This window comes from Nelumbo lutea, chromosome 1, assembly GCF_056320005.1.
Source record: "Nelumbo lutea isolate HS-2025 chromosome 1, American lotus-T2T, whole genome shotgun sequence".
NCBI classification, from domain to species: Eukaryota; Viridiplantae; Streptophyta; class Magnoliopsida; order Proteales; family Nelumbonaceae; genus Nelumbo; species Nelumbo lutea.
In genome coordinates, this window is record NC_142684.1 from 204,659,327 (window position 1) to 204,681,997 (window position 22,671).

Below are 22,671 nucleotides of genomic sequence, written 5' to 3' on the forward strand. Positions count from 1 at the left end.
GATTTGTTTACCAAAATCAACGGTTTTGGGCAAATTTCTGGTTTTGGAGAAAATAAAAACCGGTCATCTGACCAGTTCCCGGTTTTTCCTATCCAGTTTTGAAAACCATGGTTTTTGTCATTATTTTAAAAGCATAACCGATTTTGTCAAATGACCAAATTTGGTCATTTATTTTGTAAAAAGTCCTTATTTCGGTTTCTAAAATTTCAATAGTTTTTTTTTTTTTCTTGATTTTGTTCAGCTTAAATTATGAACCCCCCTGAATTTTAGTGAAAACCCACTTAACCTACTTTCATGATGCAAGTTGATTGGTTGTATATTTCTCTGATATCATGTATTTCTGGGAACATGGTCGAACCTGCTTATTTAATATCATGTTCCTTGATTCATATAATATTTGCAGTAGAAAATTTAATTGTTTTTGTTTGAAAAACCAGCATTTTGTATTTTGAAACAAAATCAACTTTTTTCTTTTTCTTTTCAAAATCGAAATACAGTTCAAGAATATATTTTCTGATGTGGGAATTTCATCAACAAATATTTATGAAAAGAAAAACATTCATGTAATACAGCAGTCTTCTAAACAACCTCGAAAAGGGTTGCTTGAATCGATAAATTATACTGCCCCCATGTTAATAGCTTGGTATAAAAAAGTTCAACCGATCCTGAGCCGCTGGCCGGAATTTTTTCGGATCAGGTCACTGGTTTTTTCAACCAATGAATTCTCAGTCTTCGGTTTCAACCTAACTAGCTACCTATAGCTAGTTGTTCTGGATGTTCATGTTCTAGCTACTACACTGCAATAAAAGTCACCGAATGAAATACAGCTTCTCCTGTTACAGACAGAGATGAAGACTGAAGGACTTAAGTAAAACAGTCTTTTTTTTTTCTTCATTTATTTATTTCAGCCAATCCAATGAATTGAAAAACAAATTCAAACCAAGCAACAAGACTCGATCCAGTCTACTGTCTCAGCCGGAAAAATAGAAAAATTCAAGAAATATTTAGGGTTTTGTAGTTATCAACCTTCATATTTTATCGAGCCAAAGACCACAAATTTACAAAATTGAAAGCGATATCTGAATGCCAATCGTAGTTTTGATCAATTACCTAATATATATATATATATATATATATATATATATATATATATATATAAATAAACAAATATTCGTCAAACGCAACGTATTCGTATACGTTTCTACGTATAACGTGCAGCTCTGTGTATGTACAGCAACATCCAAAATACCTAATAAATCCCAGCTAGGCACAATTTGACACAGTACGCCCGGCCGTAAAACTAGCTACCGGCAACGTCAAACCATTTAGATAACCATAAGTTGTGGATAGCCTAGAGGAGGATGGGGAGATAACGGAGATAGTAGAGGAACGTTGAAGATTCCATTGACGTCCGTGCTTTCCCAAACGGACGTCCAACTTGAAGGTGTTAATGGGCAAACGGTGGAAACGGCGGCCTTGGTGTTTTCAGGCTCCGGCGACCTCTCCCTTTTAATGGGTTTCATCTGTATTTGTTCTTTGACTTGGGTCACTTCTGTTTCGGTTTCTCGGCGTCTCTTCCGGGAAATGTTTGTCGTCGGCGGGTCAACTGCTTTGCCAGCCTCGAGAGGGAAGTTGAGGATCGCTTTGCACCCACGCATCTTGAAGGCAGCACGGTCGTAAGCTCTCGCAGCTTCAACGGCGGTGTCGAAGGTTCCAAGCCAGACCCTAGAGCCTCGGCGGTTGGGGTCACGGATTTCGGCCGCGAATTTCCCCCATGGGCGCTGCCTGACGCCTCTGTAGTGTTTCCTCTCCTCAGAATCTGTTTGCTTTTGGTTCGAAACGGTCACAACTGGTTGAGCAGGTTGGTTGAAACCGGACCATTCGAGTTTCTTTACAGGAGGAAGATCAATCTTCAACGAAGGTCGTCGTTGGTTGAAGCTGGAGTTGGAGTCGGAGCTGAGGCTTTTCGGTGTAGTCAAGTCGATAATTTGAGGTTTGGCTTCAAACTGAAAGAACTGATCATCTTGGTCATTCCCGTTCATCTTGAGATAATCAGAGATTTCAAGCTCTGGTTCTGAAACCAGTAGCTCAGACATGGAAGAGTGAAAAGAGCTGGTAAAGGCTTCATTGCTAAACCCGGAAACCGGGCTGTCAGAGATTGCAGTGTGGGAGTAGAAAGAATCAGACGTAGAGACCACAACACTGGGCTTCTCTCGGGAGGTAGCTAATCCGCTGCTTCTGGGGTTGAAATCACACAAGAAGGATTCAAAGGAGGCGAAATCTCCGAAGAGATGTTCTCGGATGAGGTCGAGAGCCGAAGCTTCATCTGGGGTCGCCATGAGAGAGTTAGCTGGAACCGAACGAAGCTGTCTTAATTAATTCTTCCAAGATTTGAAGGAGCGAAGACAAAGTGAAGACCAGAGAGGAGAAGAAGATTTGGAAATGGAAATGGAAAGGAGAGCTGAGAGTGGAATGAGGGGAGTGTAGGAGGAGGAAGGTTATATAAAGGTGAGGAAGAATTTGTCTGGGAATGACGACTCTTTCAGACGAGGTTCCAAGATACAGGAACGAAGCATCCGCTTCTCTTTCGCATGATTATACAGTTTTTTTTCCCTTTTCCAGAAAATGAAAAATTTAGCAATTATTTTATTTGTCAGGAGTGAGGATCAAAACAAGACCTATTTCAAGGATACTTCCAAAAAGTATTTTTTTACCAAAGTGCACCTAATACTTGAATAAAATACAATTCCAACCTCCGTCCTGCTAATTAATTAGTACGTATTAATTAAACGTGATTACATGATAATTAGTTATTTATTTATGACTTTGTGTCATTCTTTTATTACCATTTGTTTTGTCTGAGTCCAACTTAGATTTTGTCCAGTCTATGTATTTGAAACAAATAATAATTTATTGCTGGTGCTGATTAGAATTCACGAGAAAGTTGGATAGCTAGCTGATATAATCATATAACATTTAATTAATCATCATCACCGTTTCCTTGATAAGGTCAAAATTGTGAAAAATGATAATTAATTAATAGCTGAAACAATTAAGTGTTCATGCCTGTATTCACTGTATTCACAACATGCCTGCCCCAAACGGGCCTCTTCATTTTCTCCACCCCTTGAAATTGAATTTACAAGCAACCCAAGCAACCAACAGAATTTGAATTCATCATTTGTCCAAAAAGATTATATTTGAAACTTCTTACTTCAATAATTCTTTCTGTTTGTTGCTTGATTGCTTCCTACAAAATGTATTTATCTATAGATATATAGCAAGACATCCTACATCACCATGCCTCTCCTTACTCCAAACCCTCCTTCCTAATTTTTTCTTTTTTTTTGAATCTTTTATTTTTTTAATTTTACATAATTACCCATTAAAACAATAAGAAAATAATATAGGCTTAACAATTTCTAACAATCATAAAGAAAGAGGGATTTGCTTTTCTAATATTTAGCCAAGTGGCACCCCACTTCCCCCACTTTCTCCTAAATTGTCTCTAATACCTATTTATCTCCTAATTTATCCTCTCCCCCACTTTTTATCTACATCTGTCTAAAGAAAGTTTCAATTAAAAAATTTTAGAATTATTTAAATATTATAATCGAAATTATATACTAACCTTAAAATATTTATTCACAACTCAAAATCAATTATAATAGATTTAATATGATTCATATTATTAATAGTTCTATATTTTTACAAAATTTATCAAGAAATTATGTAGTAAGAATATAAATTATAATTCTAAAAATTAATCAATTTAAATGTTGTTAAAATAATAAAAATTTAATATTAAAAATAAAATATTATTTAAATATTTCAATAACTATATATCTTAAACAAAAAAACACTAAAAATAGATAAACAATTATATAACAAAACATTTAATATTGCACAATAACTTTAAAATAAAAAAATGAAAAATTTTAAGTATTTAACAAATTATTTAAATTATTTAAATATTTAAATTTAATAAATTAAAAAAATAAATTTATAATATAAAATATTTTACATTAAGAAATATGAGAATTTTTCACTTTCTCGTATTAAAAAATTTTATTTAAAATATAAAATATTAATATATATCTATTGTCGGGTCGGTTGGATTTGTTTATAAATGACCGAACCAAAACTGACTTAACTTGGCCGGGTTGGAAAATTGCTAAGCCAAAGCTGGTTGAAAATACTAGAAAATAGACCAACTTAGGCGGAATTCAGTCAAATTATTTATTAAAAAGTTAAAATATAAAACAATTATATATACGTCTTATCTATTTCTATTGTTTAGCTTTGACTTAACAAATCTCGTACATTTGCACGGGTCCTGCTAATAGCCAAGCAACCTATCATGAGTAAACAAGTTACTTTTTTTTTTTTTATGGTTAGGTAATGGGAGTAGGCCATCTCCCAACCTAGGTGTAGACAGAATTTAATCCCAACTCTCCACTACGACTAACAGGCTGACCAACCAGCTGATTGGCATATTGAAAAAAGAGAACAAGCCATTATTCTATACACAAAAATCAGATTTTAAATACACGGCTGCGAGGACTAAATGGGAATTTTATTAATACAGAACATTGTCGTATTACATGATTTTGCCTCCAACCCATCCGATTTCAGCCTCAACAAGTTGCATATACTTTTTGGGTGGTGGGGGTCGGCACTATTAATTATCATTGCGAGTTGGAGCGTGCTGGGGTCCATTAATTGTTGTGAATTGATCCAGGCAAAACAAACAGACCTAGAAACTTGGCTGGTGCCATGCACCTACCACCCTCTGACATCTCACGAGTCACGTCTATCCCTCGCTCAAATCCAATTATCCAATCCCCTCAAAAAAGCGTGGTCCCATGTCTTATCATCTTCTCTGTCTCTCTGTAAGTCAGCATTATTCTGGATTTCACTGATCAAATTGCGACTTGTGAGGTTTTGCCTTTACTGTATCTTTTACGGTACGAAACCGATGAACCTAACGACTAAGCTTTTACACGTGGCTAGAGGATCGCATTCATAACAGATTAACTGCTGAAGTGGATGAAAAAATGATAAGAGCAAGTCGTGTGAGCTCCATCGTATTATTGGCAAATCATTTGTTGGGTTGATTGCTAGTTTTTTGCTCCATTTCGTTTGCTCTTTGGTATGAAATTAAAATCCCTCTGTTTGGTTTGTAAGAAAAAGTAGGGAAAGAAAAGAAAAGATATGAAAACCTATACAAAGTGGTTAGTTGAGATGGGAATTGGAATAGGTTGGAATGGAATTCTCATTTCTAAAGAAGAGAAGAGAATTGATGGTGCGCGATCCGATCACTCCTATCTGGCACTTACGTGGCTCCTATAAGCTACTTGAGATAGAGAAGAAGAAGAATCCTCAGGGGCTTGTCCGGTGGGAATACTCCGATGCTTAAGTTAGTATTTTATAGGAGAAGCAAGGAGAATATGAGAGCTAAGAGTGCAGATAGCGCCAGAGTAGAAGATGATACCTCCGTTCCTTGATACTAGCTCCTTATAACAGAAATCCGTTGTCTCAGGCCCACTGGCCTCTGACAGGGCAGGTATAACCGCCACTGTCAGCCTGTCGCAACCGTTATTGGCGGGGATGAGGTGGCACACGCGGGGCTGTCGCCGCAGTGTATATGCCTGTCAAGTGTAAGGCACCCTTTGAAGGTGGCAGACACGACGCTGTCTGACGAGGGATATGGATGTTGTTCCCAGATTTGTCGGGTATGGTGGTCGGCAGGAGGTCTTCCTGTGATCTGTCGGACTACCCTCCCGCGAGCTACCCTGTGCCAGGCTACCTCGTAAGCGGCAAGCCGAGCTGTCTGGTCCAAGGTGTCTTTACCTTGGGGTATCTATAGGCGGATCGGTGTGTTCCTGTCTAGGAAAAACTTCCTGAGGAGTGCCCATGCGGCCCATCCCCGAGCTACTTTGTAGCGAGCTCGGAATACTTCAGGATTACCTTTAACAGAATTGGTCCTTGGGATGACTTGTCTGCTTGGGAGCTTGGGCGAGCTAGTTCCTCTAGCTCACGAGCTAAAGTTGCCTCGGAGTATCCCTTCAAAAGTAGCTCGGGAAACCCGGAGCTCGCGTTGTTGCGAGCTTCTCCTTTTGTGAGCTACGATGTAGCGAACTGCTTTTATGGGCCCGTCACTTAGTCGCACTAGGCTACAATGCTGAGCCGTTGTTCGTACTGAATCAGTGTCCACGTGTCACACCGTTCTGTAGGTCGGGTCAAATCATCCTCCATCAAGAATGAACATTAATTTTCTCAAATGGAGGAATGCCATTCTTAATGAAATTCGACTCCATCCAACCAAGTGGTTAGTCCAATTCTAATTCTAGACCCTTATTCCCACAAACCAAGTGGACCATTAATTATATATGTATAATTATTTTATCAACTAAAAAGCAAAATGTTGTTTAGTTTAACAACTTCAGCACTTATCAAATGGCTCCTTAGGGACTGTTTGATAGCGGCTGAAGATGCTGAAGTGAAAAGTTTATTATTTTGTCTTTTAGCGAATAAGATTTTAAGGAAGTTGCATTTTTCTTAATGGCCAAAACCAAAGTTGGACAGACCACTTTATCCATGAAAACTTAATTATTATTAAATTATTTTAACAACAAAAAGATAAAGTAATAAATTTTTCAATTCGTAAAAAGAAAGAGAGAGAGAGAGAGTGAAAATTCTTTCAAATCAACAACTTCAGCTATTAACAAACAATCCCTTACATTTATCATTTCCATATGTAATTGTTTGTGTTAGGGTAACAGGGCGAATGTGAGGCCCATTTACCATACCACGCAGAGCTAGTGGTTATGTGAATTTGATCTTACACCTTCTATTTTAGAAGGATGTTGATTGACCATCTCAACTACTGGATCATTGGCTTGGACGAGTTTTATTTAATATTCCCAATCCTGCCTTCACCCTCAACCAAATTCATGAATTCGGATTTTACCATTGCATCTATGAAATGAAAATATCTCCCAATGAATAAAAACATATTTCCAATGTATAAATGCAAAAGGTTGAGAATACAATTTTGTGAGGACCAAATTGGATCTCCAACTTCATACCTAATTGGAATTGCTTGAAGGACCATAAATGGGTCGGTTGTTTTATTATAAATTTATAATTGAAGAACCATAAATGGGTCAGTTGTTTTAAAAGAATAGATACAGTTTCATTTGCACTGCTATAAAAATAAAAGAATGAATAAATATTCTGATTTATCTTTTTTTTTTTTTCGCTTGGACGTGAGCAATTGTTTTTGTATTAAAAAACAAAAGCAACCATTGTTCAATACTCCATTAATTATAAGGTTGTTTATTTGACTAATTTGCACTTTCATACTTTTTCACCATTGCAAACAAACACTGCCTTAATTATAAGGTTGTGTTTGGTTTGAAAGAAAAGGTAGGGAAAGGAAGGGAAAGTAAGAAAACCTATATAAAGTTTGTAAAGATATATATATATATATATATATATCAGGGTACTTATGTATATTAACTTTTTACCAGCTCATAAAGCTAATAGCTCCTTATTTCTAAGGGCCCATTTGGTGTGTCTTTTTGGGAAGATCTTCTAATAGTTTTGCTAGTCAAACAATGTATTGAGCTTTTGCATGAAGATCTAAACAGTCTGAAGCATGTTTGACAGATGCACATCTTTCCGTGCAAGAATAAAATCCCAAAGATGCTAAAAGCTTCATTTAGAGCTTTTTAAATTCAACCCAAAATGGGTTTTCCGTATCTTTTCATTGTTCCAACTTTTGGAAGCTAAATCTTTTATGCATCAAACGAAAATAGACAAAAAATTGGTCTGTACAACTTATAAATAACCAAAAGGCCACATAGAAAGACACGCCAAACGAACCCTAATTATAATTTCTAAACTTGCAAATTATTTCAACTTCTCTTGTCAATAAATCAAGTCAGAGATATATCATCATATATATGTCAGGATAGACTTGTCCAGTTCAAGCGATGGGTCCGGAAAATTAATGCCACAGAACAAATTGAGCCCGGAGACAAACACGCATGACATGACCACGGCAATGGCTATGAGGGAGCTCAACTCAAACTCACTCAAGGTCAACTCAGAACCTCTCTCAAGGCTTCTAGCACGGTCAGAGTCTTAGAAATCCGGGTTGAACAATTTGTCTCAGTTGACAATTCTCGAACATATCATATGCGTTATTGAGCTGAGTTGAATAGTAGAGATAAGGCTATACGTAGCCGTGTAATGGAATTACGGCGACCCAACGAACGAGCCCGTTGGGTGTTTCAGACGCGGGAAAGGGAAGATTGGTTTCCGATTCATTTATTTATTTCGGGTTGACAATTCTCCAACAGCATAGATGAGATCTCATTAATTCTCAGACTTGAATTAACCATGTCAAACATCCAGCTCAATTCAGGAACACGGCAAAATCGGTTTTGATGGCCGTGTCAACCCTGGAGATAACCCCGAATTACCTGCTCTGATTCTCAACTGCTCTCTAATCACTTTTCCTAGAATTCAATGTCATTGGGATGTAGGTTTTCGTTCTGGTGCAAAAACCAGGCCAGTCAATGTAGAGTGGACGTAACTATAATTTAAACACAATCCATCGTATAGAAGTGATGGGTACTTTAATTTTTGCTTTAAAATGTGCTGATTCGATCAAGGATGTGTAATATTAATACCACGAGCAGATGCATGATGTCCAAATGAAGATCTGAATTACTTGTCATTTGACAAGTATTCTTGGAAAGATCTTTCAGCAGTTCAGATGGTTAAAAGACATATTGAGTTTAATTTTGGGGTTTTGTTTTTAACGATGAAGACCGTTTGACAAATAGTTCGGTCTATTAGGTTTTTAAAAATGCATTTAATGGTTATTTGTCACACGAAAGGACCAAAAAGATTCATTTAAAACTTCTTGAAATTGGTTGTTTTCCATCTTCTTCAGGTCTTTCTGCACACACGCATATTGGTCTTACTAGATTTTGGTTACCAAGCAGAAAGACATGATTTTCAATCTTTTAAGCTTGTTGAAGCCTAGAAAACCATTACAAAAAGAATTGTCAAACTTGCCTTATTTTACTAACCTTACTTGCTTCATGCTTGACATTCTTAGGCCATGTTTGAGAATGCTTAAAAATAAGTGCTTATTTGGGCAGGGACCACATCATTAAGCATTTATTGGTGTTTGGGAAATATTCATAAAATAAGTGTTTATTTTAAAAATAAAGGATTATTTTTTAAGCCCAAATTTCCAGATTTTTTTAAGTGCTTATACAATAAAATTTCCAGTTATAAAATTATCCCTAGTTGAATTTTATAAAATATTTTTATAAAAGTGCTTTCATGAAAGTACTTTCACAAAAATACTTTTATAAAAATGCTTTTCATAAAATTTCTTTTATAAAATGATTTCGTAAAAGTACTTTTATAAGTATTCTATAAAAGTAATTCAATAAAAGCACTTTCATAATGATATATTTTGAAATTTAAAAAAAAAAAATGAAGGAGAAAAAGTCACAAATGCTTATTTAAGTGCTTATTAGAGAAAAAGACTACCAAATGCCCAATATGAAAGTAGTACTTATTTTTTAAAGTAACCACTTGAAAAATTGAGTGCCAAATGCTTATAAGTACTTATTTGAATAAGCACTCCCAAACACGGCCTTAATAGGGGGGGATAAACCATCTTAAAGACAATTGTTTCATTTAGTAATCCGAAATGCTGAGTTCTGTGTGACGCTTCCCAACTGGACTGACTTGTGCACTCATCATCAATAAGGAATGCAAAGACATAATCCAACAAATGCTCAAGTATAATAAAATTAATAACATCACAAGCAGAAGAAAACAATAAAACACACTTTTTTTTTTTTTTTTTGCTTGCATGAATGCTTCTCGGTATTTTTTTTGAAAGATAAAATCAATATATTAAACAAAAGAACAAATTTCAAAGTTCCTTATATCATATATAGCAGGAGGATAAGTTTCTAACAAAAAATGATCCTACAGAGTATGTTTACTCATGCGTGCAATTTGATGAGCAGGGATGTTATATTTCCTATTAATAACTAAACATTGAACAGATTGAAAAGACTGAAATAAGTTTTTTGTTCACTAAGCAGTTTCAAAGATGACCAATGTAGGGAAACTTTCCTTGAAGTGCATGAACAGCCAGTTGAGAATTCGAGCAAACTAAGATATTCCTTTTGCCTAGTTGAATCACTTGATGGATTCCTTGATGTATAGCAAAAAGCTCAGCTTCCTCTACTAATTTGAAACGCTTCTGTCCTCTTGTCATTTGAATACATTTCCAACTAGGTGTTTAATAGGATAGTATCATAACAAAACAAAGTAGAGGTTATGCACCCTGCATATGTGAACCTGGAGTCAAACCGAGCCCTGAGGTTAGATCCTACTTCGACTGAAAGACCCACCTTGACCAAAACCCTTTGGCCCAGGGGTCTTAGTTAACATGGTAACTTGGGCTCATGTGCCCTAGACCTGCCCCACATAGGCTCATACATCATAGACATATACATTCTCAACCTGGTTACCCAATAACCCATGGTGGAAGCTCTATTCTTGTTGGTGCAGTTGTGTCTACTTGCCTACCTTTTTACATGAGAAATTGGTTTGGAGGTCGGGGAGACATGCCTCAAAAGTTTAGTGCACATGATGAAGAGCGGTTGGACGAGTGTTGGGATGCCATGGCTTCCCCATCTTATACAAGTGCAAAGGTTGGGGATCCCATCACTGATATGGCTGACATGACAGCATGCCATTAGCCATACATAGAATAAAATAATATTTTTTACAGTATTTGTGGGGAGGGGGTGCACAAAGGGACATTTATTTTCTCCCCATTCTATAAATGAGGGTGAATATATAGAACACATTTAGGTGTGTGTTGTGGGGAGGGGGGGGGGGGATTGGAGACCTAGATCACCAAGAGGTTGGTTATGTCTCTCTCATTCAACAACCACTTTCTCATCTCTTCATTCCATGGAAGCCTTTCATGGCCTAAGGTCCCTTCTTCGGTTCTTCCTCTCCTCCTTCAACGATGTTATGAAGGCATTCAGGCAAGAGTTCACATCTCCGCCCTATAGAACATTCCCGTCGTGTATTAGGAACATCTCCCGATAATGACATCATCGGTTCTGGTATTATCATTGGGAGATATTCCCAATACACGGCGGGGATGCGCTGTATGGGGCGAAAATGTGAACTCTTTAGGAAATCATCCCAAGCCAGGGCAACATTCTCAAATGCCATGTGGTGTGGTAGAAACCGGACCGGCAGAGCTTCACACCCCCTCTCTCTTTGTCAATGAAGTAAATATGTCCTTTTAAATTCCTCATATGCCGAGTTCAAATCAGCCCCTCACAAGATAGTTTCCCACAACATGCCACAGAACATCCATTCCGTGTATTGGGAATATCTCCCGATGATAATATCAGAAATGATGAGGCATCATCGGGAGATGTTCCCAATACACGGCGGGGATGTGCTATGGAACGTTGTGGGAAACTATCTTGTGGGGGGATCATTTCAACTCTCATATGCCTATTTTGGATTTGTTCTGATTTCTATGTTTTTTTCTATCCACACATACCTATATGATTTGCCAACAAGTGTTCAATTGGAGTCCGATTATGTCAGTTTTCTCTTGGAATGCCCTTTCTCAATTTCTTATGTAAAATTTTCCTTTTCGAATTTTCGTGTTCAATTGTATTTGGCTTGAAGTAAAAAGTAGGGAAAGGAAAGGAAAAGTAAAGAAACCATTATAAACCTTGTATAGGTTTCCCTTCATTTCCTTACCTTTCCCATCAAACCAAACATAGCCTAAGAAGACAATTCATCAACTCTATTCTTTGACCATTGCAGTCTTCTGCAAATTTTTTTTTGGAAATAACCATGCACAGAAAAAAAAAATCATATCTTTTAACTTCGTTTCATTGAATTCTAACTTGGAAGTTTGATATCCTTCTTCTCTTAAAGGATTTCTAGCGGTATTTCATATCTTATTTAGGGACAATTTAGCATGAAGCCCATTTTTGGAAATTTTAGGAATGAAAGAATCTATGTGTATAATTCATCGGATTACAATACAAATATCTTAGGGTCCAATCGGTTTGCGGGAATAGGAATCCTGAATTGGAATCAAAATAGTCCATTGTGATTCCAACTGTTTGGTTGGGCGGAATCAGAATCCATTTTGATTCTCATTCCTGTCAGAATGACATTCTCTAATATGAGGGAGTGGCCATTCCCTCCCCCTCCCCTGGAAATGAGAATCCATTCCATTCAACTCTGGTTCCGATTCCAATTTCAGACTAAACCAAACAGCTGAGGGGAATAGACCATTCTTAATAGTTCTGATTCCCAGTATGAACCAAACAGACCCTTAATATCGAATTAGGAAGGAGGAAGGAGCTCAGTAGGGATAAAACCGAATTGATACCATCAAGTTTTGAAAAACTATAAACTGAAACCAATCAATTAACCAGCCCATCGGTTTGATTTTTTTGGCTTTCACTGAACACCCTAACACAGTAGATTAGGATTAGATCTACATTCTTTTAGTGAAGTCAATAATCAAGAACAACCTAAACACAAAAACGTCAAGGGAATTGGGATCTGATTCTTTTAGTGAAGTCAATAATCAAGAACAACATAAACACAAAAACGTCAAGGGAATTGGGATCTGCTCAACGATCCAGGTTGAATTAACCAAAAGTCCGTTTGTAATTTTAATTCCTGAAAGCTAAGGTAGGTCTATTCGATCTCTTGGGTTGACTCTTAAAAATCTCTTGGCCATGTTTCTGCCTTTCTAGTGTGACGACTTTTTTTATTTTTGACACAGTTGCATGTACCATTTCAATTCAACTCGACAATTGTTTCGGAATCATTGTCAACCCAAATTAAAATGTCACCTGACTACTTGAATTTTGACACGGTTAAATCTACTGATTCAACGCAACCAACTCTAACCCTAATCGTTGTTCAGATATGATATTGGTGGCCCGCATGTACGTAATGGAAACCACACTCTCTAGAGTTTGGATTATTATGTCCAAGTCAGAACCTTGGGAGAAGATTTGAGTTGACCTTCATGGAGCTTCTACATGAGCTTTGCGGTCATGGGCCCTCGACATGATTCAGGATCTGCGCCTCACACTGACTTCAAAGTATGTTTTCGCCGTACATTTGGAATACCTCTCCTACTTGTATTTATTATTTATAGGGAGATATATAATGGCCAGACCGTTTGGTCTAGGAATCGTTCAAGCAATTAGTTTCTGTTTTACCTCAAATTCAATCGTTGAATCAATCAACGACCCATTAATCCATCTGACATGTTCAATGGTTTTTGGTCATTTTTAAAATTTAATTATTTTTTAATTTATTTTGTCAGAACGGGCCATCTATTCAGACCGGATGGTCAAACTATCGACCCAAAAACCAGTGGCCAGAACAGTTCCAGTTCTGAATCATTTTTTAAAATGTTAGTACCAATATAACGTGATAGCCAAATCTACAAGGTTGTACCTCTCAAATAATCATTATTCTCTACCATGCCTTCTCACACGGAAGCTCATCAAACTATAAATGTAGACAAATGCAGGTTCACCCATAAAATTTAATTAATTATAATGGGGCGATTATGATCAAATACAAGATCACTTGATCAAATAAGCTCTCATACCGTCTCAAAGAATTGTTGAATATAAAATTTAAGTTATTAGGTGAGCTCCCCGAATAGTTTTTTATTCTCTACCAGTACCAATTTGAGTATTTAAAACATGATCTTAATACTTATAACATTTATTAAGAAAACTATGAAATAAGGTTTAAGGCATTAAAAATGTTAAATGCATCAGAAAGACAATTTTAAGAGATGTATCAAAATATATTTTGGATACGTATAGATACAGACAAAAAACAAAGATACACATGTATACACCATGAAACTCAAATAAACTAAAAATATTTTAATAACAATAAGCACAAGCTATATATGACTATAAATAAATTCTTTAAATGTGTACTTACATACCTTGATTCTCATAAGATCAAAATAAGTTGTCTTAATATTTGTTAACATATAAATTTTAATAGTCAATTTTAGCATTTACTAGAATATATCATCTTGGCCCGACCCAGCTCAGAAATTCTAGGTATAGGCTTGGGTTTTGTGTTTAGGGTTGGTCCAACCTATATATTTAAGGGTTAAATACTTAAAACGCTAGCAAATGAACACAAACTTACTTATCCTACTATTTAAGAAATTACCTATTGACAACCCAGTTAAATATGGATGGAAAGGTAAAAAGACCTTACTGCCCTTCCGTTAAGTAAAGAGGTAACATGGTGACCATTGGAAAAACACACCAGAGAATATGACTCATGCAAATTCCAACAAAGATCTCTGGTGACCACTGCAAATCCCGGCAAGAGGAGTTGCAGTGGTGGTCCAGTGCTCTGAATCCAAACGGAATCAAAGAGATGAAAATCGGTTGGGAGAAGAGAAGGAAAATGAAAACATTGGAAAAAAAACCCAGACTGAGGACTTCAACTCCTCCTGTTGGTCAATTTACAAGGTTTCAGAATCACCTACGAAACCAAACTGTTGTCTCTAGTGAAGAAAGAGCCAATTGCTGAGTTTGGATTGATTTACCATATTTTGTTCCATTTTTTCTTTGAGAAGGTAAAATTGGAGTGGAAGCAATCTTGGGTGAGATTTTTGGTAGCGACCACGACGGTGGTGATGCCTGCTTTGAACATGTGACAGTAAAGGAGGAGACCCCAGAAGATGTTTTGAACATGCCTATAGCAGACGATGGTGTGGAGCAATAGCCAATCACAACATCAAATCCCATTTAGAATGTCGCCATGGGTAGGAACTCCATTGATCTATGGAACTTCAATGATGTTCCTACTGCCATGAACTAAAACAGATCTGCTTTTTTACTTTTTCCTATGGTAATGGATCTGTGATTGAGGAAGAAAAGGAGTGGACCAATGAGAATTACAATTTGTTGAAGATACAAATGTCGAAGCACCCCGTTGGAGCACCGAGATGGTGGGAGTTGCTTGGGTTTTACTACTACTTTCTAGAGGGTATTGAAGCAGTGCAATGGTATGTTGGATATTTGTGCCATCAACAACAACAACAAGATAATCTTCCCTGTCAAGTCCATCCATTAACTCCCACTCACATGGGGTAAGAGTTTGTGAAGCAAATGGAACACTCAAAAGTTGTTTGATCTTTTGTTTTTAACTGCAGAATGGGTTCCTTGTAACCCTCTATGATCAATTCACACACTCCGGTAGGCGGTAGCAATGACAACCCTCATTTTATTACCAAAGCTTAATTAAAAGCAGTTCAGTTTCTCTCTTTTTGAAGCATATATAAAGGATGAACAAGGAATAAGTAGACAAATTGTTATACGCAATATTGATGTAGAACTTCATAAATTACTAAAAGCAAATGGCAATCAATGAATTTAGTTTAGAAATGAGAAATGGAGGAGACAACGAGAGTTGATTGTTGAGGCTTTTAGAAGGCCGCATGGGTTGGACAGTGTGATTAAGACAACGAAATCGATGTTCGAGAAGAAACCTTTGGACAGGTGGTGAGGATTCGTCCTCCCAGTTTTTGAAGTAGCATAAAACTTTGGACAAGTGGATTCAAGCCATTGAAAGCAGGGGTTCAAATTGGAGGTCTAGAGAAGATATTTCTCTCCTCAATGCTCTCAAGGCATTTCAAAAAGATTTTCAATGAGATGGGAGAAGATTGCAGGAGCCGCTGGGTCTGGGGATGGTGCTAGTTCCGAGGACCTAAACAAGGGTATACAAGGAAGCCCCTGCACCTCATTCCTTGAATATTCTGTTTTCTCGAACTGAAGACTCCTACCGTCGGTCGATTTATAGAGTTTTGGAATCACTACGAAAACCAAACTGAAGACGGTCATGTTGTAGGGTTTCATCTTTGAGCTCTGCATTTTCTAAGGCATAGAGGTCTGAATGCCATTGCAAAAGCAAAGGGTATTTTGGAGCATAAAAGGGTAGTTTAAGCATTTTGAAAAAACAAAAGTCTTACGTGGCATCATAATGGCACAGTAAACAGTAGGGGGATTTTGTCCATTATTAGAAATGTCCAAGAGACTTTAAGTAATTTCTTAAACAGTAAGGTAGGTTTGTATTCATTTGCTAAACCTTAGGGGATGTTTAAGTATTTAACCCTATATTTGAATATATATATTATAATATGACACTTATAATATATATTTACGTTATATTATATTTTAATATGAAACATATAATATTTTATATTTTATAATGTATAAAAAAAAATTATATGCATATTTTATATTATATTCCATTTAACATAAAATTTTTTATATTATATTCCATTTTTTATATTCCACTAAAAAGACGGCCATGTTTATTTAAGGATCAAAATACATAAAATTTAAAGAGCACAGTGGATTTGGGTAGTGGTGGAATCATGTTCGTTACATATAATGTAATCTGGTTCGTATCAGCCAATACAGACCCGAAACGATTTGATATGGGCCCGTATTGGCTCAATACAAATTAAAAGAAACGCAACGATTGGTTTCTATACATTCTGTGTATCGGTCCATATGTTGAGAAATTTTGAACCTTGGCATGACATAAGGCAAGCTTTTCTCTTGGCTCAAGCTCAACCATACCATCCATTTTACTTCAAAATGCTTAGATTAATAAATCATTCAGGATTCACCGATTCAGAATGACTTGTAATATATCTAAGCCACCAAGAACCCATGCCTTTAAATTCCAATAAAATTTCATAAAACTCTGGTTCGACTTATATATACGGTGACCTAAACAAAATCTTTAAAATTTAGGATGAATTCAGAATATTTCCATGATTTTGACTGCACTTGAACCTGGAGTTTCAGTTTTATTTTATAATATCTACAAATAAATAAAATACATAGATAAAATACTACTAAAATAAAATAATCCCCCGAATTTCTGAAATCTTTAAAAGTTTCATCTCGCATTTTGGTTGCGAAATGCCCATAATTTCCAAACTTGAAAACTTTAATTAAGGTAGCCCGGATGTTTTGTTGATAATGCACAAAGACAATTTACAATTTTTTAACAAAATATTTGCGAATTTACAGATTATTTTTTTTTTCCACCTATTGTAGTCTGTAGAGTGAAGAAACAAACAGAGCCAATACGTAAATCAATCAGATACAGAATGGTCTCCCTACCAACTGCCGGAAAGAAGCCAAAACATCCATTTCATTGGTTAGTTTCTTTCTTCTTGTCATAACAATGGTTTCAAGCTACAAGGTTCCCAGTAGAGCACGAGACATTGGCACTCGTCAAGACACAAAATAGAGGCTGGAACTGTTTCAGTGGAACTTTCCTAGTGCATTGACTCAACCTCCCTTAACTGGAGGAAGTACTTTTAGGAAAAACAAAGGATCAATGAAGAATGGATTATGGTACAACCAGAGACCAAACCTGATCAATCTTCAAGCAGTAAAGCCCAGGAAAATTGTTGAAAACAAACCTACAAGTGAGTTTATAGATGAGAGAAAACAGATAAAACATTGGGTTCAAATTTAATGGCACATCATTTATTCATTACCTGAATGGGTGTCAGAGCCTTAAAGATGATTCTAACAACAGAACTGCAAATAAAAGCTTCTCAACATGATATTTCAAAGATACAAACACCATCTTATAAAATTCCAAAAGTTATGTATGCCCACCAAAAGTAAAATTTACAACGTTAACTCATATCCAATCTTTCAATTATTTCAAAATGCATCTGCATATCTGGGCGCTTATCTGCAAAATAAAATTTTTCACACACCTTTAGTTTTCCTCCACTCTTCTTGGATGCATCTTGAAGCAGATGAAGCAATCTGTCTTTCTCATTCCGAATCCATGATCTCATGCCATCACACCATTGTCTGGGAGTTCCATGCAGGCCAAAATGAATTTCTGAACCACCCCCCATCACATGCTCCGAGATTCTTGAAACTACATCGGGATCAGTCAGATATGCTCCAGCTGAATTTAGGCCAACATCTACATAGTGAATCTCGGAAATGCTGCTTAAGAAGCTTTGCTTTGAATTGGGTATAATCTGTTCTTCTTCCTGATCTCTAGAGAAATTTCCACCCACTGGCTGTTTCGATTTAGTAGTCCCTACTTTGTTCTCAATGCTTGAATAAGCAAGTTCGGTAACTATCTGATTAAGTACAGTTCCACCCTTGCTAAAACCAAGGACCACTGTTTTAGGCACACATGGACATGATGATGATGCTTTAACTAAAGATGGTTTTTGATGTCCTCCAGGAATCACATTCTGGGCCTGCAAATCAATAAGCAAAGGCGATGCATTTAGAAAATAAATACAATTTAGCAGGTGATTCAATTAGTTCAATCAACTGGAACTAGGTAATGAGAATCAAATAAGTGGCTCGCAAATTCAACTGTTTGAAATTACATCTATCACTCTATCTTACATTTGCAAAAATGTGCGTGTCAGTCTAGGAGTCAGATCCATCTGAACCCAAAGTATTGGGATTAGAGGGATTCAATTGCCATGGATCCACCAACCAAGTAGATACATGGATACACCACACAGCTGTAATAAATATATATAATTTTCAATTAGGATAGATGGTTACATTACGAAGATTATGAAGTTGCAGTTATAAAGTTGCAAAATGAAAATGCAATATACTTAAAATTCAATATGTTACTTGAGTCTATAGTAGATAATGTTAAAGGGTTGTACTTAGTCAAGACATTTGATTTGTCTGGGTCTCGACTTCCAATTACAGTACTACCGAATCAATGTAACTCTTAACTCAGAATTCAAAAGAGAAAGACAATTGATGTAGGAATCCGGTAAAAACCTCTTACCTCTTCAAGGCATTTTGATAAGAGCAAGGCAATTGATGTAGAAGCAGGAAATCCATGTGGACTGTAAATTTTGGGCTCTCCTCTATAGTTCACAGAGGGGATAAAATCTTTATAAACAGCAAAAGGTCCGTTAAAAATGGAAGATTCGATAACCCAAGCATTAACGGAAGCACCCAATTTCGAAACCAGAATGTCGGTTAAATTCTGCAAATCCGACAGCCTCTCGATCACGGGATTCCCAGTGCCTTCAACCCGATCTCCGTTGAAGAAAATTGCATGTGCAGAAGGTATCTGCAATTTCAGACAGGAAAATGAGGGCGAAGATATACGAAATAAGAGAAAGGGCCGAACAACTTTAAATTAGGGTTGGAATAAAAGAAGGGCTCTATCATTCCCTGTTGCCGTTGAAAAATGTATTCTATAAAAGAAGTTTGTTCTAACTTCTAAATTGTAGAGAGGACAGAAGGGGTTTGCTTTATTTCCGGTAAGTGTTGAGGTAGGAGGGAAAGGGTTAAGGTCTCGACAGGAGAGAAGAGTTGCAGAAGAGAAAGCACAGGTCAGTTCCTGGTTTTAAGGTTTCATGGCGGGAAAAAAAGGGCGACGAGACGAAACTTACAGTTAGCGATTTCGATGAAGGAGCGAGGCACAGAGAAGCCGCAACTCGGTAGTAGGCCCTACTACTGGGATCAAGAGCAACCTTTAAGACTCCACTCCAACGCTCCATGAACTTGAACTCAGAAAGAGAGAGAGAGAGTTGGCAGTTGGTGTGCTTTCATGGGCCGGGCTACGGTTTGGCTTTTGTCAAAATTTGAACGGGCCTGGTCTGGATTAGCATGTTTTGCCAATACAAACGTGTTCTTTAATTTTGACGGGTATGTATGGAAGATCAATCATGGCCATCATCAGATCAGAGGTGACTCATCTGTTATTGTTAGGGAGAACCACGGTTCAGCCTAGAGGAGTAAAGTGGCACGGGCCGGGCCGGCCCGCCTGGTGGAAATTAAGGGGTCGGCCACCTGGGCAGGGCAGGGCTGCAGGCCGTGCCATGGGCTTGGAAGGTGTTGGGCTGGGCCACAGGGCGGGCCTTGGGCCTAGGCCGAATCGGGCTGCATTATTATTTTTTTTTGAAAATTTTGATTTTTTTTCTAAGTAAAATTGTAAAATTAAAATATTTAACTTTCCTATAAACTTTGGGAATTAGGAACTATTTAAAAAATTAAGAAACGAGAAATCTAAGTTATTTAATACATAAATAAAAAAAACTACTTAACCAAATTGAAATAAGAATGATGGAATAACAAATTGGAAGAAAAATAGGAATTTTATTTCATTTAAATTTGAATGGTACAAATTAGTGAATTACAAATACAATGATTTGATTATTGCATACTTGGATGAATGAAATATAAAAATGGAATAAATTAATAAAATATTAAAATACAATATGGTTACAAATTGAAAATACAAAAGTACATTGTTAAAATATTAAAACAATATATCAAATAACTTGAAAAAATGAAAAATTCTACAAGTAGTCAAATTCATGAATCATCATTCATGACCATCTGCTTCGGGTGAAATATCCGATGTTGTATCATGCCCTCCCTTGTCTTGTAATCTATCTTCTGCATCTAGCCAATCCTTGAAGCAGATGCACATCTCTATGCTCTCATCGTTCATGCAGCTTCTTTTGTCACCCGGCACCCTAGTACCAGCACTAAAACAAGACTCCAATGGAACTGTAGACACCGAAGGGATTAGTAGACCACGTGCCATAGCGGCGAGAACCAGATAATTTTTCGAGTGTTCACTTCACCAGGCTAAAATATCAAACTATTTGATACTTTACCTAAATTAGAAAAATTTGCTTGCAATTAAAAATTAAGTTCAGTAAATGAACTTGTTGTACTTTAGCAGCAGCTCGAACATCAATTCGTGAGGCTGCCCGGGAAGAACAAAATCCTCCAAAGCGGTCGAAGATAGAAGAACCAATTTTCTTCATAAAAGACGATGCACGAGGGGTCCACTACCACCACGACGACACGCTTGTGATAAAGCTGAGGATCAACACTTTGAGGTCAGGCGCGTACTCGTTGACTCAGGCAACTCGACAGATATTCTCTTCAAAGCCGCATTCAACCAGCTTCAGTTGCAAGGAAATGACTTGAGGCCTACAAACCTTCCTTTGGTGGGCTTCAGCGGAGAAGAGGTCGTGCCCCTTGGTAAACTAACAGTACCTATGGAAGTCGGCACATGGCCCTACGTAGTCAGACTCAACCACGACTTCCTGGTGGTTGTGACCCCCTCCCCATACAATTCCATAATAGGACAGCCGATCACCCATGTCCTACGGGCAGTGGTTTCCACTTATCATTTGGCAATGAAGTTCCCTACAAGCTTCGGTGCAGGGGTAGGATGGGGCAACCAGCTCGAGTCCCGCAAGTGCTATTTCGTCGACCTGAAGGGAAAGACCAAGGTGGCCGACGACCTTGAACTGGAGCGGCCTACAGAGCAAGGTGAAGAACGAGCTGGCCCACGGAAGAAACAATCATTGTCCAGACTTCAACAAAGATCCAGATCGGACGCTTCAGATTGGTGCTTCCGTCCAAAAACCTCTACGATCCGAACTGGTACGTTTCTTACTTCAAAATTTAGATATTTCCGCATTGTCCATGGCAGAGATGCCCGGTATAGACCCTGATCTTATAACTCGCAAGCTCAATACTGGTCCTGTAGTTAGGCCCGTTAGACAGAAGAAACGCAACCTAGCCCCAGAGCGGTGGAAAGCGGTCGACGAGGAGGTCGCGAAGCACCTCACAGCTGACTTCATAAGAGAAGTCCATTACCCGAGCTGGGTAGCCAACCCCATTCTAGTGAAGAAGGTTAACGACAAGTGGCGCACATATGCGTCAACTACACCGACCTGAACCGAGCCTGCCCAAAATACTGTTTCCCGCTCCCCAGAATTGACCGCTTGGTGGACGCAACCTCAGGGCACGAGTTGCTGAGTTTCTTAGACGCCTATTCGAGCTATAACCAAATCAAGATGGACCCGGCGGATGAAGAAAAGACCACCTTCATCACAGAGTTCGGTCTATACTATTACAAGGTTATGCCCTTCGGGTTGAAAAACGCAGGAGCGACCTTTCAAAGGCTTATAAATAAATTGTTCAAGCAATTAGTTGGTAGAAAAGTAGAATGTTATGTAAACGACATGGTCGTCAAAACTCAATTCTCACTTGAATTAATACAAGATTTGCATTATGTTTTTGAAATTCTGCGTAAGTTTAATATGAGACTGAACCCAAACAAGTGTGTATTCGGTGTGACCTCGGGCAAGTTCCTAGCATACATCGTTAACCGGCGCGGCATTGAGGCCAACCCGGATAAGATTAAGGCCATCTTAGATATGAGACCACCCCGGAAGTTGAAGGAGGTTCAAAGGTTGAATGGCCGCATAGCCGCCCTAAGCCGCTTCATGTCCAAGTCGGCAAACCGTTGTCTGCCATTCTTTAAGGCAATTAAGAGCAAAGGGTTCGAATGGACCCAAGACTGCCAGCTCGCATTTGACAAGCTCAAGAAATACCTTGCTAGTGTGTCGCTCTTAACCCGGCCCGAGGATGGCAATGTTTTAGAATTGTACCTCTCGACAAGCGACGAAGTGGTCAGTTTGGTACTAATAAAGTAGGTAGATCAGGTCCAACG

General features: G+C 37.6%; 2 protein-coding genes across 2 annotated transcripts; both read right to left on the bottom strand.

The window, feature by feature from the left end:
• Positions 1-1,003: 1,003 nt before the first annotated feature.
• Positions 1,004-2,650, bottom strand: LOC148880523 (ethylene-responsive transcription factor ERF105-like). The gene has a single exon (XM_088962445.1). It carries the CDS (start codon positions 2,337-2,339, stop codon positions 1,326-1,328), a length of 1,014 nt encoding a protein of 337 aa, XP_088818571.1. The 5' UTR covers positions 2,340-2,650; the 3' UTR covers positions 1,004-1,325.
• Positions 2,651-17,639: 14,989 nt separating this feature from the next.
• LOC148880524 (uncharacterized) lies at positions 17,640-19,814 on the bottom strand. The gene is made up of 3 exons (XM_088962446.1): positions 19,583-19,814; positions 18,967-19,257; positions 17,640-18,409 (listed from the first exon to the last, which is right to left on the bottom strand). The coding sequence occupies exons 1-3, from the start codon at positions 19,688-19,690 to the stop codon at positions 17,822-17,824; spliced, it is 987 nt and encodes a 328-aa protein (XP_088818572.1). The 5' UTR covers positions 19,691-19,814; the 3' UTR covers positions 17,640-17,821.
• Positions 19,815-22,671: the final 2,857 nt, after the last annotated feature.

Excerpts from the sequence above, each read along its gene's own strand:
- LOC148880523 (XM_088962445.1), bottom strand. The coding sequence starts at position 2,339 with ATGGCGACCCCAGATGAAGCTTCGGCTCTCGACCTCATCCGAGAACAT.
- LOC148880524 (XM_088962446.1), bottom strand. The coding sequence starts at position 19,690 with ATGGAGCGTTGGAGTGGAGTCTTAAAGGTTGCTCTTGATCCCAGTAGT. Across the intron at positions 19,258-19,582 it reads CTTCATCGAAATCGCTAACT|ATACCTTCTGCACATGCAAT; the intron begins GTAAGTTTCGTC and ends CTGAAATTGCAG. Across the intron at positions 18,410-18,966 it reads TATCAAAATGCCTTGAAGAG|GCCCAGAATGTGATTCCTGG; the intron begins GTAAGAGGTTTT and ends ATTGATTTGCAG.